Below are 17565 nucleotides of genomic sequence, written 5' to 3' on the forward strand. Positions count from 1 at the left end.
GGAAATTAGAAGACTGTAGCCCTTAACACTGGACCATTTTATTTCAAACCAGGCAACCACCAAGTATTACCGGTACCGGTTGCTGGGATTTGGGGAAGATGACATCCAACTACAGGATTCCTCCTTTCTTATTCTACCAGGGGGAGTAATTCCTTGGACCTGGGGCCCCAATCCTTACCCCGTCTCCAGGAAATGAGGGCTACATTATCATATGACCACAAGAGATGCTCTGACTTAAACCTACCAAGCCTCAGACTTTAGCAAAGAGGCATCTGTTCCGTGTTGCTGAAGTATTTTCCTCTTGGGTTGAGTGTTTTCACATGTCCACGGGATACTTGGGGAGACAAAGATGAAATGCTTTTTCATGAGCACAGCTACGAGATGGTTTTCTCCAGCCCCTGGCCTGTGTCAGGAGTACTGGAGTCTCCATCAGTGAGCAAGGCTGAATAGCTAGAGGAAGCGCATTAGGGACCGAGGCTGAGTGGGAGGCATCTCCCAGGGCCGCCTGTGCCGGGAGCTTCCACATACCCCGCTGTCTCCCTGGCAGGCTCTCTCGAGTCCACAGAACACACGTATGTCTACAAAGCACAAGGAACAGGAGTAACTCCGCCTCAGACCCCCTCAGGCACTCGAGCTAAACAGAGACTCCCAGGTACAGTACATCTCCATGCTTGAGTTTGTTAGCACTGGAAAAAACTGGCTTTACTTCTCTTGGGAAAATAGACCTTTGCATCATCTAACAGTTTTCCTTTTTGAAGTTGCCTGCTTTCCTGTTCTCTTGGTTCTTTAGCCCAAAGCCCTATTTCTCTTCAGTTAAGACCAACTGTCCCTTTAACCTGTCCAGTGGCCTTGAGCTTTCGCCTTGGGAGAAGTACTGCTAGCACTCGGGGAGGGAATTTAGGGTCTTGAGAGCTGGCACCACATTTAACCTGTTTACTCTCCTGAGCTTTTCCTGATGAAGGGGACCTCACAAGTTCCCAGCCTTAGGGGCAGGTTGGTGTGCTGTCAGCTCCCACTTCTCGCCTCATCACTGAAGTGCTTCAGAGCCAGTAGCTCCAGAGGTTTCTGCTGAAGTAGGTCTGTGCTTGGCGCACAGAGCTTTTGCTGCGCATACCCTTTCCTGAGCCCCGGCACTGTACGTTCTCCTCCTCTAGGCCAGAAGCCTTTTAGAAGGTCCCTGAGAGGTTCCGATGCTCTAAGTGAGACGAGCTCAGTCAGCCACATTGAAGACTTAGAAAAGGTGGAGCACCTGTCCGGCGGGCTGGAGCAAAATGCCCTGGAGGCTGACAGCCCTGAGCGGCCCCCAGGGGCTTCCCCCGCTCAGGAAACCGAGCAGATGGGGGCCCCCCAGAAGCGGGCCCAGCGCCCAGATGATGGCCACACGCATATAGAAGAACTTGACAGCTTAAGATAAAATTCAGTGTTTGGTTGGAGACTGTACTGAATGTTGTTTCAGGGAAGATGAAGTTTATACTGCAAGTGCGAACTGTGCCACATACTACTTCATACAAAAGAAGTTATGTTGTTCATGCTTACCTGGGGTTTTCATACAGATGTGTGCCTGGAAGCCAGGCTTTCTAGGAGGGATGTTGACTTGTCTAACTTTCTGGGTATGTAGAACCAACTTGTTTCTGTCACCCAGCTATAGAAATACCATTCCCCCCAAGTTACAATGAACACTTTTTACTCACAAAGAACACTTAGAATTTCAAGTGCTTGCCACTTGAAACATTTGCTCTTATCTTTCTAAACATAGGTGTAAGAAGTTATTAGGGTGCACATAGTAACTTTTTGCTAAGAAGTTTTCTTTAGAGCTCTCCAGGTCCCTGCTGTTCTGGTGCAGAAGAGAGGCAGACCGCACTCTCTGCTGCCTACTGCAGTCGGCAGGGGGTTGAAGTGTGTTGCAATATACAGCTGGATTGTATTTAGCTGGAAGGAGAGTGGGTTTCAGTGGGATTGTAAAGAAGAGTGTCAGAAGTCCTCTCCTGCCGTCCCCAACTGCTGCTTTCCCTGGAGACATAAGTAAGGACTGTGTCCATTCATGTCCACTCTGTGGCAGATGGTCAAGCAAGTTAGCCTGGGCAGTGCTTCTGTCTGACAAGTCCATCTCGCCCTTTATATACTATTTGTAAACAAAGGACTCCCGTATTAAGAGTAACTTTAAAGGCTCTTGACTATATATATACACACGTGTGTATATTTTTAAATGCAGGTAAAGCTTTTAAATTGGCACACAGTACAGACTCTGCTCATTTCTGTTTAATAAATGAAAAGCTGATAGATGCTACTTTTAAGAGCCTCACTTTAAATATGCTGTGTAGCACCTGGTTAAGTTTAAATTCTCCAGTAAGTACCCCTCCAACCTGGTTCACCTGGGAGCTGCCAAGCTCCTGTTCCTCTAGCAGCACACCCCTTGGGCCCACGTCAGAAACAAGAACCATAAAAGTAATCTTTCTCAGGCTGCTCAAGGCAGACTACTGCTGAAATAACTGGAAGTTAGCCCTTAGTTACTGCCCGTCTCTATGTTTCTAGAAGTCCTGCAGCTCTTCATTGGTCACAGGTGGTGGCCCCCGTGTGGTTGAGTCCCGCAGTGTCCAGCCGTAGGGGGCCTTCCCATGGGGCCTGTGGGCTGCAGCCATGGAAGCCTTAGTCACACCACATGGAGCCTATAATCACACTCTGATTTGATGTGATTCTGACATTTGCACTTGTCAAAATGCAACTTTCCTTTTTTTTTGTTTTGGTGCAGATGATTAGTCTCCCCTATTTGGTGCAATGAAGTACAGCAGATAAAACGGGGAAAGGGGAAATTATCACCTTTAACAAGATTAATTTTTAAATATTTTTATATATATTTGGAATTGTTAAATTGGTTTTGCTGAAACAGAATTTCACCCTTGAGATACTATTTGAATGTTGGTTTCAATAAAGGTTCTTGAAATTGTTACCAGTGAGTTCAATTTGTAAGTCTTACTATGAATCTGGCAAGGTGATGTCCTTTGGGATAGTGGCTTCAGAAAAATAAAGGTTTCTAAAAATACAACTTGCATAATAATCACAATTTGGGCATTTTAATGACCTTACACCTAAAAAACTAGATTTATCAGGGCTTTGTCTAACAGGTTAAATTAGTCTCACAGGAGAGCATATCATTATATTGCAGAACAATGAGAACCCTGTTTTTCTTTCTGAACCTTTTAACTCATTCATCTAGTATAGATATATAGATATAAAATCAGTTTTGGATTTATGCTTCTGAAGTATTTTGGGGCCAAGAAGTATATATAAACTCTCCCTGCATTTTAAACAGTGTTTTTTTAACTTATACTTTTCTTTTATTCACTAATTTGCAGAATCAAAGATACCTGCATGTTTGAAATAGTTGCTTATAGAACAGTAAGACAGGTGGCTTCTCTGCCCCTTATTACTAAACAGAAAAAAAAAAAAAAAAAGGCAGGATGTCAACTTAGTCAATAAAAACCCTGAACAAATGTCTTTGCCAAAATAAGATTTTATTTTGAAAGTTATCTGAATGAAAGTCATTTGAAAGATGTAAGGGGGGAGACCTAAGACTTAACAGATGTACATTCTAAATATGAACTCTCTCCAACCCCCACCATGGTCTTTGTCATGCCAGAAGGCCACTTGCTTTGGTAATTCCTATTGGTAGCTTCTAGAAGAGATCTTTTCCCATAAGCCATCTTCATTTTTTTTGTAGAGTAGAGCTTTATTTCCAGGAAAGAGCACATTAGTTGGAGACGGGTATTTTTTTAAAAACATCAAGGTAGATCTAATATGTTCAACAAAGTGGGGTGGCTCAGCCAGAGGTGAAGTGGAAAGGTTCTAGAAAAACAAGATTTGGGGCATGAGAGAAGAACCTTGCTCTGATCCCTACTTGGATAAAGACATTAGCTAAAGTATCTTTGTGTTCCTTAAACTGTGTATGTTTTCAGACCCTATACAAACATATAAACTGTAATATTACGTAAGAAATGAGATATACTGGATCGATGAGGAAAGAAGCCATTGGATGCTTATTTCACTTATGCAAATGTCTGTCTAGGATACTACTTATCCCTTGTATAGAAGTTAAATGGGTCTGCCAGTGGCATCATAAAAATAACACTCACTGAAGGAAAAGCAGCTATTATCTAGTCTAAATCCTTTTTTTCTTACAGATGAGGAAACCAGGGTCCAAGAGATTTTTTTACCCAACCTGTAAATTCTCACCTCTAGTACTTGCTTATCATCTTGCTGCAACCAGAAATCCACATGTGGAAATTGCATCCAGGAATACGGTCCTATACGAAGCTGCTCTGTCTTTGCATCGTAAATACTAATCATCTAAAAAAGAACATTTCAAGGATAGAACTTAAGGAATGTTACCAGCATCTCACACCATACCATTAATGCAGGCTGCAGTGTGGTCTAACAGTTAAGCATTTATCTGGATGATAAGTTGCTTTAAAATTTTGTCTCCTAATAGCAAAAGCTGCTACTTACTGAATACTTCCAACGTGTCTGGTACTGCACTTTGTGGGTAACATGCTATTTTGTTTAATCCTGACCCCTATTCTGCAGGAAGATGTCATTTTCCCCATCCTGGTTGAAAATGTGAGTCTCAGAGAGATGGGGCCCTGCCCACCGTCACACTTCAGTAAGCCTCAGAGCTGACCTCAGACCTCCGTGTTCTCTGAAGTCCACGGTTCTCATCACATTGGAAAACACTGCCTTGTTATTTATACCCAAGCAACTAAGTGCCTTGCAACTTAAGAGTTCACAATGCAGATCAAAAGACCAATTTGTAAAAATGCTGATTTGCCAAATGATCAACTCCCTGTATTCCCAAATTAGCTAACAGTTTTCAGCTTAACCAGCAACATTCGATTTTGGTTACTGAAACTGAAGTATGTTCTGCATATTAGCCAAATCAAAGCTATTAGGTTACTAAGAAACTACAAAAGGAACCCTGAAAAGGTTGGCAAAATGGATCACTACATCCAAGCATTATTTTCCAATGCAAATGTCAGCATTTCATAAGTGAGATTTCTTTTGCTCTGAATCCTATTTCTATTTTCCCACAACTTTAAGAATTTCTAAGGAGTCTTTCATCCATTCCATGTATGACTTAGGTTTTATTTTTCTATCTTTTAAAATTAAGGTGTTATTTAATTTAAAAAGCAGCCTAAGGTCATCAGGCATTGGGCACATCTTAGCACAGCGCTCTCCAGTGGCTAGGTCCCCCTTCCTGCTCTGGCTTCCTTCCTTTGTGGGAACTTTACCTCCAAGAGGGTTCATTCTCTTTGGATCGGATGCAGGGGGTTCACATTACCTCTCTCTCTACCTTTAAGGCAGACAACTAGGCTCTTGAGTTTATAACCAAATTACACATTATTCCTCTACATGAGAGAGAGAGAGAATGTGGTGGTCCCTGACATAAACCTCACTCCTAAGGTCTACAGAATTGGAGTTCTGATGCCTTTTTTTCTCCTTAACCCCTTAACACACAGATGATTCAAACTCACGGGTCCTCCTGTTAGAGCTCGTGCAGCACGCAGCTGCTCCTCTGGACCTCGATCTTGGAAGGAAGCTCTGTAAATCTCTGCAGTTTTGATATTGACAGCTGTGAGAGAGAACAGGATGACTGTGAACTGACAAAAGACACAATGGAAAGTTTGCACTCTTACCTTTCTACCACCACCATAAAAAAAGAAAATGGATGAGTTTCCTTCAAAATGAGAATAGAAACTGAACAAAAACTATTGTCTGTAGTTTCCCCACCACTACCTCCCCTGAAAGGGAAAATGTGACCCTTTTAGCCAAGCATCTCAAAAAAAGCTACTTTCAGTGAGAATAACTGAGGTCTCAGCTGGACTAGGTAAGACTTCCAAACCAAGAGCCGCCCACACGTGAGCAGCACACCCTCTCTGCAGGCAGGTGCGAGGCAAAGCCTCCCTTCAGCCCTGTGACCAGACATGTCTGCAAAGGCTGGGGGTAGAAGTGTGCCGAGTCTGGTGGTTTTAATTTTTACTATCAAAGACAAATACAAAACTATGGAGATTAAAACACCACCTGTGTACCCACCACCCAGCTAAATAAACGTCACAGATATGGCAGAAGCCCTCTGCAGCCAGTTTCACCCTATATCCTCAGGAGTCCAGGGCTGTCATAGGAGAGGGGAAGGCTCTGGGTTTACCGTAGCCTGACATTTCTACACCTTCCTTTGTAGGATCTTTGTTCTCAGTCAAAACCTTACTTGGTTCCCTGTGTACAAGGAGACGCCTCACCCCAGCCCCAGGGCACTGGCTGGAGAAGGCGCAGCCAGTCGCAGGAGTGCAGAGCACCTCTGACACTACGCGGCTCCCTTTACTGGAGGCACCATCTGTGCTTTCCGTTTGCTACCTGCTTTCACGGTCTTAGGACCTGGAAATTTTCTGTTTTGTAGATAAGGGTTAGAGAAGGAAAGCTACTCACCCAGGGCTCCTGAGCAAATAGATCTGAACCTAGGGCCTGTGCTGTACTGAAGCAACAGGCTCACTAGTTGGCTGCACTGGCCTTTCACCAATGCCTGCCTTCTGCTTATGACCAGCCCACAACCATCAAGGAAACATACTGCTTACCAATGCCGTAAATTATTGGAAAGTGGTTTCCATTTTCTTCCCGGTCATTTAGTTCTAACAAAACAAAACAAAAAATTAAGACCTAATTTTTAAGAACTAAGCAATTGCTTTCACTTTCTATGCTAGAAGCCACTGCAAAAGAGAGGGAAAATCAGAAAATAAAAAAGTCAGTTTCCCCACTGGCCTGCTGAGTCCCGGGGCAGTTAGGTCTGTACTGAACCAACAGCCACTTCCAGAGTTCATGCCCCTGCCACCTGTACACTCAGCAACAGCCACACGTGGGGGCTGCTCCCCCAGGGTTCTGTCCTTCCAGGAGGAGAGGAGACTTTTGAAAATCCCAAGGAAGGAAAGATGAGTTTCCCTGAAGGGGGTCAGGCTCTCAAAGAGGCTGAGCAGGATTTGGACTTGCAAAATGAGGGGAAAGCCATTACAGCAGATGGGCAAGTGGGACAGCCAGCCACACTGACCGACTGTGTCTAGGACGATGGGCTGATGCTAGGTCCCACCCTACCAGCGAGGGCAGAAGTTCCTGAAAGCTACCGCTTTGTTTTGGGAGAGGGTGGATCCTACCTGTCACACATAACGTCACTAAGTGAATGTCTTCTTCTTGTCTGTCAAATTCACCTACAATTAGAATTTTAAAGCTGAATGTCAAAAAAGTTCCTTAAATTAGCAAAACTGAGCAAGTCAAGAAGGGGACGGAGGGACAGGAGCCAGCAGATCCATCCCACTGCTTTTTGGCCACAACCTGGCAATCTAGAGACCAGACGGCATGACCTGATGCTGCAGAATCCTGCCTACAAGTGACTGACACATTCCCAGCCTCAAACCCAAAGGAAACTGCAGCCAAGGCGTTCCAGTTTCTGTCCACTCTGAGGAGTTGGAGGGACAGACTGACTCACAGGATTTCTTTACTCTTAAGTAACTCTTCTCTCTGATGCTCAGAGAAAATCATCATAAAATTTGGAAAATACAGGAGAGTATAAGGGGTACATGAGTTTTTAATGATGTAAGTAGATGGGCGTTTAATGCCCATAATTCTAGCAGTTAACATTCAGTATATTTTCTTCCATATCTTTCTGTGCATAGCTGAGCTTATATCAGGTAGAAAATTTTATAATATATCCTGATATTTTTGTACATACATATTTTCCCGTAATTCAAACCTCTTCATAAGTATTATTTTTTAATGGCTACAGAACTACTATTCTACTAATAGACACTAGATTATCCTACTGCCCATCTCTGGGCATAAGTCTCTGTGCACATTTCAGATTATTTGCTTAGAAAAGATTCCCAGAAGGAAACCACTGGGTCAAACAGTAGGAACCTTTTCGAGACAAGTCGTGATGCCAAACTGCTTTCCCGATAGGCTGCACCAATGTATATTCCGGCACTGTGTGAATATGCCCACCTCACTACCTCATGGCTAATTAACACAGAACAATCTCCTTTTTTCCTAAAATACTTGCTAATTTAATAGGGAAAAAATGCTGATTAAAATGGACTCTTATGCTTAGAAGGGTCTTTGGTTACATGACTCAGAGCATGTCCTATTTTGGAATGCGACAACTGCTATCTTAAAATCTTGTCCCCCTAACCTTAGCCCCCTGAAAATTTAGCTCTAAGCCTGTGAGTCTTTAGAAAGCTGAGCAGTTTATGTTACTCCTCTTAGGTCTTATACTAATTGTGATTTTCATCTAAACAACAATAGGTAGAATTTTTACTGAATTTTGGAAAAAACTGAACTTACTAAGAAGTTGATAGGTGAGTTTTTGTGACAACTGCCTATCGTCACTGAAGCCTCCCACGAGGTGCACTTCCAGCCTGGCAAAGAGATGGGACAGTGGTCAGAGGTGCACGCTGCTTGCACTTGGAATTTGCGCTCAGCCTCCATGAGCCCTGGCTCTGCAAAGCACCTGCAGGCCCTGCTCAGGCCACGGCACAGATGGAAGGTATCTGTGCAGCACACAGGGACCAAACAGAACAAGAGAGGCTGCGGAGGCTTGGCAGGCTGCTGGGGACCCCGCCCAGATGCCGGAGGACTGAGGGGACCTACCTCCTAACACATATATGGTGCTGCCTGAGGCAGAGGGTAGGAATCCTGCTCTGGAACAGTCTATCACACTATTTCCCACCGGAAGCAGGGTACTTCCAAAAGCCTCTTTAAATGCCTCAGCTTACGAGGCACTGAGGGAGACGACTGGGAAGGGACACAGGCCTTTCTGCTGGTGACAGGCCCTTGCTGGGGGATGTAAGGGGACCTGGGCAGGTGCTGTCCCCCCTACTGGGCAGCTGTCTTGGAGAGCAGAATCATCTCCTTTTCACAGACAAGGAAGCTGGGTCTGTTTCTAAGGCCTGGGCTTACCCACTACACCAGCTCTTCCCAAAGTCTGTGTTCCCGAACATCAGCCACATGAGGTGGAGAATTTCTTAACAGTGAAATAAGCTTGCGAAGCCTTGCCCACCGTGAGCTTCCTAGGGACAGTCTCGTGCCCATCAGCCCAGCAAAGATCTAAGACATCCGACAACTAAAAACCAACTGCCCCACCCTGTTTCCCACACTTGTCCACTAAACCCCTTGTCAACAGCCTGTGACAACCTGGGGAGGTGGGGCTGTATTTCATACTGCCTATTAATAGACAAAATCTTCCTGAAGAACAAACCAGAAGCTTCTTTGCAACAGCACAGGGCAAAGTATCACATGGCCTCAAAATAAACACTGAGTAGCAGATGGAGCCACGACCACCACAGCACTGCCAGACCCTGGGGGACGTCCTTGCCCATTGGGCAGGACTTGCAGACAACCTTCCAGAGTGACCAAGTCTGTCCTTCTAGGGACCGGCAGACCTCCAACCACAGTCCGAGAACTGTGAAGTTGGGGCTGTGGCCCAGTCTGGCTGTGCAGTCTGCGGGACCCAGTGTACAGTAAGCCGTCTGCCAGCTGCGGCGGCGCATGGAGGGGCCCCGCCTGTGTCACGGACCCAGGCAGAAAGAGAACTAAATGTAAAAAATGACCTGTGTTACACTAGTGAAACTGACAGGCTTTTATTAAATCCGTGGGCATCTAACAGTCTGTGGCTGACTGAACTAGCTCATTCAGGGGCCACCTCAAACATCAAAGACCACGAGGCGGTACCTGCACCATCTGCCCAAGGAGAGAAGCAGGGGAGGCGTGTGGGCACTGGATGCACAGCCAGGCCTGAGCCGCTGGCAGCCAGCAGCGTGACCCCGCAGCAGCTAGATCTGTATCGGCGCCCGCGAGGCGGAGGGTGTCACGCTGGCGGGAACCAGCCAGAGGGTTCTCTGCTGCGGTGCATGGCCCCAAACCAGCTCCTGCACCGGCTCTGCGGGGAGGCCACTGACATTCAAAACTGCAGCCCCTCCCTCCCTCACCCACCCCTTCCCCGTGTTTCTTCCCTGCCTTGCTCTTCTCCACAGTCCTTTCCACCATTCACGTCCTACTTTGCCTAATGTGTCCTTGCTTTGGAACATGAACCCCTTAAAGGTGGGTTTGTCTACTCCGTTCTCCCCTCTGTCCTCGGCACCTCCAAGTGCTTGCTCACAGGGCCCATTCAGCAAGTATCCGCTGCAGGGGACACCCCGCACTTGGGGGTAACAAGGCAACGTCTGTTACATGAATATCTAACGCAAAATGAAACTTACTAAAGATAAGATCCTGGTAATTACTGAAGATAAGACTACAGGTTCAAAGTCAAACATTCCCTTTACAGTCCAGGACCGTTGTTGCCCTGCCTGTACCCAGCACCCAGTTCGTTCTCTCAACAGCTACTGAGGGGCCAGTGCTGTGCCAAGTCCTGCTCTGGGGAGCAAGCCAGCCACTAAGATGGTGACGCTGTGGCACAGCGTCCACAGATGTGTCCTTTATGCGACGGGGCACATTTCTCGATACACAACAGAGCAATGTGGCGCTCACCTTCCACCCTGAGCGTGGCTGGGAAAGGACTTTATGGAGTTCATGATGAGGGGGACCTCAGCCTTCGTGTCGGTCCCGTCGCAGTGTGTCAGGCAGGTAGCCCCATTACCTGGAGAACAAGGGTGGAATGAGTTGTTATTCCCGACGCGAGCTCAGGGAGCAATGCGTGCCCACTCCTGTCCACTAGGACCGCCTCCTCTCTGAGTACCTGTGAGGAATAAAACAGAGAAGTCTGTGCTGCCCAGCCAGCTCCTCTGACCAGGCTGCAGGAGAGCCCACGCAGACTGGACAGAGGTGAGCAGAGCCAGGCTGCACACAGGACACCAGGACACTCGGGTTGGGGAATCAACGGCCCCCAGCGGGGGGCCAGTGTGCGGAATGGTTTCCTTCGTCTGTCTCATCATACCTGTGTGCCTCAGGACCACAATGTGACAAGTGGTGGCATCATCAGAACCCAGAATGGAGATGGAGCCTGTTTAAAAAAGAAATAAAATAAAATATCCAATAGCCTTTTAGGATAATGCCCAATTCACTGCTTCCTAACCTACCATCCTTTGGGGAGGTTACTGCAAGCTCTCTTTGCTGAACATACAGAAGGCCCTGGGGTCCCACTTGTTGAACAGACTGACCTCTGAGAAGTCTGGCTCTTTCCTGTTTAATTAAAAAAAAAAAAATAGTGATGGAAATTAGTGAGGATGGAGTGATTGGCGATGTGGGCAGGAGGTGCCCCTTAAGGCAGGAGGTGTGTGTATCGCGGAACAGACAGAAAGGCCAAGGGAATGAGGCAGCAGAAACTACCGTGTGGGCAACGGGAAGGAAGCAAGGAAGCTCTGTTCTTCTTTTAAACTAAAAAACAAGATTTTAGTACCTCTGACATAAACTGCAAAACTCTCTTTCCACAGTTCTTTACTAAAGAGGATGAGCCGCTTCACAATTTTGCAATTGTAAAGGCAATCAGATAATGTGGACTAGTGGAGGGGGCAGGTGGCTCGGATGCCACATCCCTTCTCAACTCTCCGTCAAGAGGAAGGGCGGTTCCGACTGGCCCTGCCCCTCATGTGGCCGTCCCGCATCGGGACCCCTGTGCCCGGGAGAGAACTCCACATGCGCTCGCCCCGACACACACACTGGTGCAAAAGCCAGAGTGGCAACAGAAAAGTGAAGCAATTATGCGGAACCAAGTCACAACTGCTAAGCGCACAGTCATGGAAAACGAAGACTGGGGAAATAGTCTTGAAAATAGTTTCACTGAGAAACAAGATACAAAAGTGTAAGAAAAAACTTTTAGGCTATAAATATGCTGGTAATACAGCAATGTGAAATGCTGCTACACGCAGGAAAGAACCCTGGGAGGTAATGCATCTCCCACACAAGGGAGTGACCCTGCTGCCGTCATCTCCCCGTTCTGCACGCGTTCTATGACCTAGTTACGTCGTTATTAAACTAAAGAACAAAACCCTCAAAAATAAGCAAACTTACCGAAGGCTGTGTTAACAGTAGGAGTCAAAATTTTACCTAGCTGAATATTTGTATAAATTCCTGGGCAGTAAACCTGTTGCGGGGGAGAGTGCACAGGTAAATTCTTTAATGAAAACTGAACATTTTTTTCAAAAGTGTCAAATTAATAGACTAAAATAGATTTCCTTCTTACTTGCAACAAATTAATTCCTCGACAAACCATTCCTATCCAAATGTGTAAATGCAAGGAGTGCTCGTACTGTCTAGACTGGAGAATATCTTTATAGTCTTACAACAGGCATCTCGCCATTTCTTGTGACAGGTGCTAATTTAGGTTAGTGCTTAGTTAACAAAATACAGGACATGTAAAAAAACTTAATGATCAACCTAATTATCCAGTGTCTTCTTGTTTTAATAAGCTTCCATTAACTGGGAGCAAGGCAGCCATTAGAATGAGGCCGGCCCCTCAACAGAGGCAGTCTAAGGATGAGGGGAATTCCAGGCAGCTGTGCTGGCTGGGAGTCTGACACACAGGGCTGCCGGCTGGCTGAACCGCAGCGACCAAGTCCGCGAGCGCGCCCCATTTTCACACCACGTCTCAGCTCACCGTTTCTCAAAACATGGTAAAGAAGAAAGCAGAACTTCCTCTTTATCATCCTTTAATACTCACCTTTTAGTTTGTTCTTTTGCGGGAGGAGGAGGGGGTTCAAAACTGGGTCCCCACCCAACAGCAAAGCTACTGGTGAGAAGTGAACCATCACTTGCATATACCCCAGACCAAAATCACAGCTTCGCCCAAGCACACAGCTTCTACTCTTTCCCCAAGAAGCAGAAACATAAATGATCAGAAGAGAAAATGCCACAAAGACAGTATGTTGCTTTGGTTTTCCAATTTAAGAAAGGAAGAAAAGTTTAGCTAAACTTCTCTGTGGAAAAACATAGTCCCACTTTATGAACTCACATCCTTCCTGAAAGGAGCCCTTGTTTCCTCCTCCTGATGTTCTCTGGACACTGAGATGCACTGAAGACCCTCTTTCCTGTTAGTTACCCCCTGCCACCCCTCATGCTCCTCTCCCAGCCACTGTCAACAGCACCGTGCTTGGAACCAGGGCTCGGCAAACTTTTTCTGGGAAGGGCCAAGAGTAACTAGTTTGGCTTTGCAGGCCATATGGTCTCTTGTCACAGCCACTCAGCTCTGCCTCAAAGCAATCCAGCAACACATAAACAAATGGAGGGGGCTGTGTCCCCCCAGATTTTATTTATGGGTGACACTGAAACCTCAATTTTGCATAATTCCATCTATCACAAAATGTTATTCTTTTGTTTTCCCCACTGTTTAAAAATGTAAGAGCCACACTCCTGGCTCATGGGTTATCCACCAACATTTGGCCTGGGGCTGTGGTGTGCTGATCCCTGATCACTTAGATGTACCCCCGAGGATGACCACTCCCCACTGCTACACAGTGTCACTTCTTCCTTCAAACACGGGGCAGCAAGAAAGTGCTCTGAACTGCACAGCAGAGTGGTAAGAAACTTCAAACACAGGGCAGCAAGAAAGTGCTCTGAACTGCACAGCACAGTGGTAAGAAACAATTAACAGGTGCAGCTCTCAGAACTGAGGCCCGCCTTCCCACTCCCACTCACGCTACATCACCTCAGTCCTTCATTATCTACGGCTAAGTTCCTGCCATCTGGGTTACAAGTGGACCATACAGAGCAAGACAGTGCTGGGGTTGGGGACCCCCAACCTTCACCGAGAGGCCCTGGGCACGCTGCTGACCCCCTGTGCTCCCGTCTCCTCCTCTGACAAATGGGGGGACAATGGCCACTCCTTAGGCTATGTGAGGGTCAGCTGAGGCCAGGTTTGCAGGGGGACTGTCACCCTGACCCCAGCCCCTTGCCCACTCTGTCCTCCCTGATGGCTACCAGTGTCACTGCTTCAAAACACTGATTTTGTTACATTACTTTCCTGCTTACAAAACCTTAGTCCAGGAACTTGTAGGAACAATCACAGGGGCTTATAAAGATTTAGCTCTGTGAATGTTCATAATGGCCAATGGTCATAAATATCCTGCAAGCCTAAGAGCAGGAACTCAGTTGCGGTACATTCTTAGGGTGGAATTCTGTGGAACCACTGAACGGGATGTGCAGGACTGGTTACTGAGCATCCAGGGGCCGGGGAAAAGCAAAGGCCCAGACAGCAGCACCCAGAGGGACTCACTGCCGCGACGGCAATGCACTCTGCCCCAGCTGTCTCATGCAGCAGCCGCAAGCCAGACGTGGCTGGCGAGCACTGGAAATGTGGCCAGTGAAGCTGAGCCACTGATTTTCAGATTTTACTTAATTTGAATTGACCAGTGTAAACAGCCACCTGCAAGGCAAACTGGTCTCCACTACCCTGCCTTTCGAGGCCACATCTCCCTAAACAGGCCAAACTTCCCTTCAAGAAGGTGGGCCACCTGGTGTGTCACCACACGCCCCTACCACTTGGTGTGGCCAGCGGCTACTGTACTAAGTAGTGCAGCTCCCGAGACAAAAGGACTCCCTGCTGCCACGATGTGGACCTTAGGCAACTCACCCAAGCTCTCTGGCTCACAGTCCCCATCTGTAAAATGGGACCACTTGGTGTGCAGCCGTGAGACTGATCTTTTATCATAGAAATTTTCAAACAGATGAAAAACTGGGTGTCACCTAGCATGGAGAGTATAGCCAACAGTTCTGTAACATCTTCCTGTGCTGACAGAGAGTAACTGCACTAGTTGGGGTGAGGATTTATAAGTGTGGGTAACTGCTGAAGCACTGTGCTATATACTTGAAACCAATAGGAGACTGTGCATCAACTATACTTGAATAGTTTTTAAAAGGGTGTCACCTAAATTCTTTAGGCAGCTGAAATTTTTTCCTTTGGTGAGTCCCACTTCTGACCTCCTTAGTTGATGGTGTGACAGTGACAAGGAAAGTACTCAGCACAATGCCTCCTGTCTCAACACAGTGCTCAGCGCCACTGCCCCCCGCTGCGTGTGCTGCCTAATATCCCTACTGTTTTCTTGAATTGCAAGTTGAGAAATACCTAGAGTTGCCCCCCTCTTCCTCTGTCAGTAACCCCTCCTTATCCTTTGGGTCATTTTCAGGGGACATTTTGCTCACTCATTTATGTAACAAATATTTACAGAGCTCAGGTTCATTGCCAAGGACTGCCCCAGGCTCTGAGGGACAGGTCAAGGGAGAGTAAACAGAGTATGCACACAAAACAATTACAAACTGCAATGGTTACACAGGCAATCTCGACACCTTACCTAAGCCTACAGACCCACCAGGTGCCTCTGCTTCATAACCCAGAGTGAAAAGGGACATATTTTCTTTATGGCAGGCACTGAGCAGTTTATGGCATTTGAGCTGTTGTTATTAAAAACCAACCCCGCTAGCTCGCTGCAAATGCCTTGATTGCGGAGGTAGAAATGAACACGGTACCCAGCATACACCAGGAACTCAATATGTACCCCTTAAATCAATGAATTGATTAATTCCTCCTTAGCTGGATCTGGGGCAAGTGGGAGGGCTGGTCCCAACTTTCTTTGACGGTAAGAACCCCTTTCCACACAGTCTGCGTAAGCATCAACTAAGGGTTCAAAGATCTATTCGAGGACAAAAGCCGGAAAACAAAACAAAACAAAACCGTTCCATCAGGGCGTGGTCCTCAGCTCTCCCCAGCTGGGGAAAGGCACGGAAGGCCCTTTCTTCCGGTTAAAAATAAGCAGGAGACCCAGCCCCGAGGGAACGCGGGAGAAGAGCAGGGGCCCGGCCCTGACGCCGCTGCCAAAGCCCACGCCTCCCCTGAGATAACCCCCTGCTTCCTGCCCACCGAGGACAAGGCAGCGTGCGCCGCGGTGGGACCCCGGGGGGGCCTGAGAGCAAGGGCGGTCGCGCAGCTCTGCCTACACGGGGCAAGTCCGGATCCGGATGGGACCGCGCTGCCTGGTCACAGGGTCCGGGCCGTCCTACAGCCGCGGTGCTGTGCGACCGTGGGCAGGTCGCCTAACATCTCTGGGCTCGTCCCCTCTTCTGGAGAAGGGGCGTCCGCAGGTGCCCGCTAAGGTCCCGAGGAACTAAAAGTTCCACGGATGCCGCAGGCGCCCACGCGTCTCAGCTGGGCCAAGCTCAGCACCTACTTCGGGAGAGCGGGCGGCGGCGGCGGGGAGGGAGGGCTCGGTGCGCCTGGCAGACCCCCCCGGACCAGCCTCGAAGCCCCGGGCCCCGCTCACCTCCAGAAGCGGGTGGGCTCGGACGAGGTCCCCGGCGGACTGCGGGAGCCACACTCGCCGCCCCTCGACGAGCAGCGGCATCGCAGAGGCGGCCGCTCCAGCCCCGGGCCGCCCGCCGCCCCCGCCCTCACCCTCGACCTCGCCCTCGCTCTCGGGCAGCCCAGCCGCGCCGCGCCCCGCCTCGGGGGCCGCCGAGAAGCCGGGTCCGGCCGCCGCCGCGGCGCCCCAAGAGGCGGAGGAAATCTGGAGCGGGGCCGCAAGGCGCCACGGGAAACGCAGTCCACCCGCGACGAACAGGCCACGGCTAGCTTCCTCCGCAAGGGGCGCTGGGAAACGCAGTCCCGAAAGCATAGGGAGCTGCCGGGAGCGCAGCTGCCCTTCCCGCGAGAGCCGACGCCCTCGGCGCCCAGCTGTGGGCCGGCCGTGCGGCCGAACGCCTCGACTCCGTCATACCTGCTCTGCTTTGCACAGTGACCCGAGGAAGTTACCGGAGTTGGGAACCTGCTGTGCTGCTCCATAGGATCGGGTTCAAAGAATAATAAACATGAAACCATCTTAAACCGAGAAAATAGAGCCTGAACTGTGCGAGCCCCACACGTTTAGAAAGCAACATCTGAGGCTCGGCATCCAGTGGGCACTCATAGTGGGCTAAGGACCCTAGAGTCAAGGTCAGCAAGAGGCCGTGCAGTCCCTACTGAGTGTTAGGTACCCTGGTGCGAGGCTTCTCGCCTTGAGGTGCTCTTCTAAAACTTGGAAATATTACTCAAATAGACCCAGTGCTACCAATACATGAACAAAAAAGTAATTTTACAAGGACATAGTGGTGAAATGAAGAGGAAGTGTAACTCTGGGGCAGGGGGAGGGGGAAAATTCCGGGGCAAAATACCTTTGAAACCGAAATCAGTCAAAGGGGGAATAAAGTGGAAGAAACCCGTTTATTTCTTACAGGCAGTCCAGTCCACTTCTGCTCTCCAGTCTCTCGCGACTGGCTGCAGAAGAGGCCCCCACCCAACCTCTCCCGTCCAGGTAAACCCTTGCTCGCTCTAGTAATTTCCTATTGATACGGAGATTGACTTCTCTCTACCCCTTGGAAACTCCTATTGTATGAAGTTGCACTAAGGCCTGGTGAGAGATTCTGGAAATACTGCAGTTTTACCGGCAAGAAGTCACCTCACATAGAGCAAAAACTACTGCAATGTCATCATCTACATTCCACCTCCAATTCGCTTTCAAAATTCCCAGTGGGATTCTAGGAAGCAGCAAGAGTTAAGAACCACCATAATAAGCA

At 48.2% G+C, this 17565-nt stretch overlaps 2 protein-coding genes across 11 annotated transcripts in view; one reads left to right on the forward strand and one right to left on the reverse strand.

Annotated features, from left to right (window-relative positions):
* PDXDC1 (pyridoxal dependent decarboxylase domain containing 1) overlaps positions 1–4316 on the forward strand; it is a 51996-nt gene extending 47680 nt beyond the window's left edge. For 4 of the 6 annotated variants that reach the window (XM_036917878.2, XM_036917879.2, XM_036917880.2 and 1 more), the window contains exons 22-23: positions 548–652; positions 1155–2947. In XM_036917878.2, coding sequence (XP_036773773.2) covers positions 548–652; positions 1155–1414 — 365 coding nt within the window. In that variant the 3' untranslated portion in view covers positions 1415–2947. The other 2 variants (XM_036917884.2, XM_057486939.1) reach the window with 2 other exon arrangements.
* Positions 3496–16514, reverse strand: NTAN1 (N-terminal asparagine amidase). 5 transcript variants are annotated; one of them, XM_036917889.2, is made up of 10 exons: positions 16278–16513; positions 11187–11208; positions 10964–11029; positions 10558–10666; positions 8374–8447; positions 7191–7244; positions 6621–6674; positions 5526–5623; positions 4231–4344; positions 3496–3843 (listed from the first exon to the last, which is right to left on the reverse strand). In XM_036917889.2, exons 1-10 carry the CDS (start codon positions 16356–16358, stop codon positions 3661–3663), a joined length of 855 nt encoding a protein of 284 aa, XP_036773784.1. In that variant the 5' UTR covers positions 16359–16513; the 3' UTR covers positions 3496–3660. The 5 variants fall into 5 exon arrangements, with proteins under 5 accessions (XP_036773784.1, XP_036773782.1, XP_036773783.1 ...); XM_036917887.2 differs by having other exon boundaries at positions 11106–11208; positions 16278–16512; XM_036917888.2 differs by lacking the exon at positions 7191–7244 and having other exon boundaries at positions 11106–11208; positions 16278–16514.
* Between the last annotated feature and the right edge of the window lie 1051 nt (positions 16515–17565).

The sequence above is a fragment of the Manis pentadactyla genome, chromosome 10 (assembly GCF_030020395.1).
Source record: "Manis pentadactyla isolate mManPen7 chromosome 10, mManPen7.hap1, whole genome shotgun sequence".
NCBI classification, from domain to species: Eukaryota; Metazoa; Chordata; class Mammalia; order Pholidota; family Manidae; genus Manis; species Manis pentadactyla.

Excerpts from the sequence above, each read along its gene's own strand:
- NTAN1 (XM_036917887.2), bottom strand. The coding sequence starts at position 16,358 with ATGCCGCTGCTCGTCGAGGGGCGGCGAGTGTGGCTCCCGCAGTCCGCC. Across the intron at positions 11,030-11,105 it reads AGTAACCTCCCCAAAGGATG|GCTCCATCTCCATTCTGGGT; the intron begins GTAGGTTAGGAA and ends TTTTTTAAACAG. Across the intron at positions 10,667-10,963 it reads TGTGGTCCTGAGGCACACAG|GTAATGGGGCTACCTGCCTG; the intron begins GTATGATGAGAC and ends CTTGTTCTCCAG.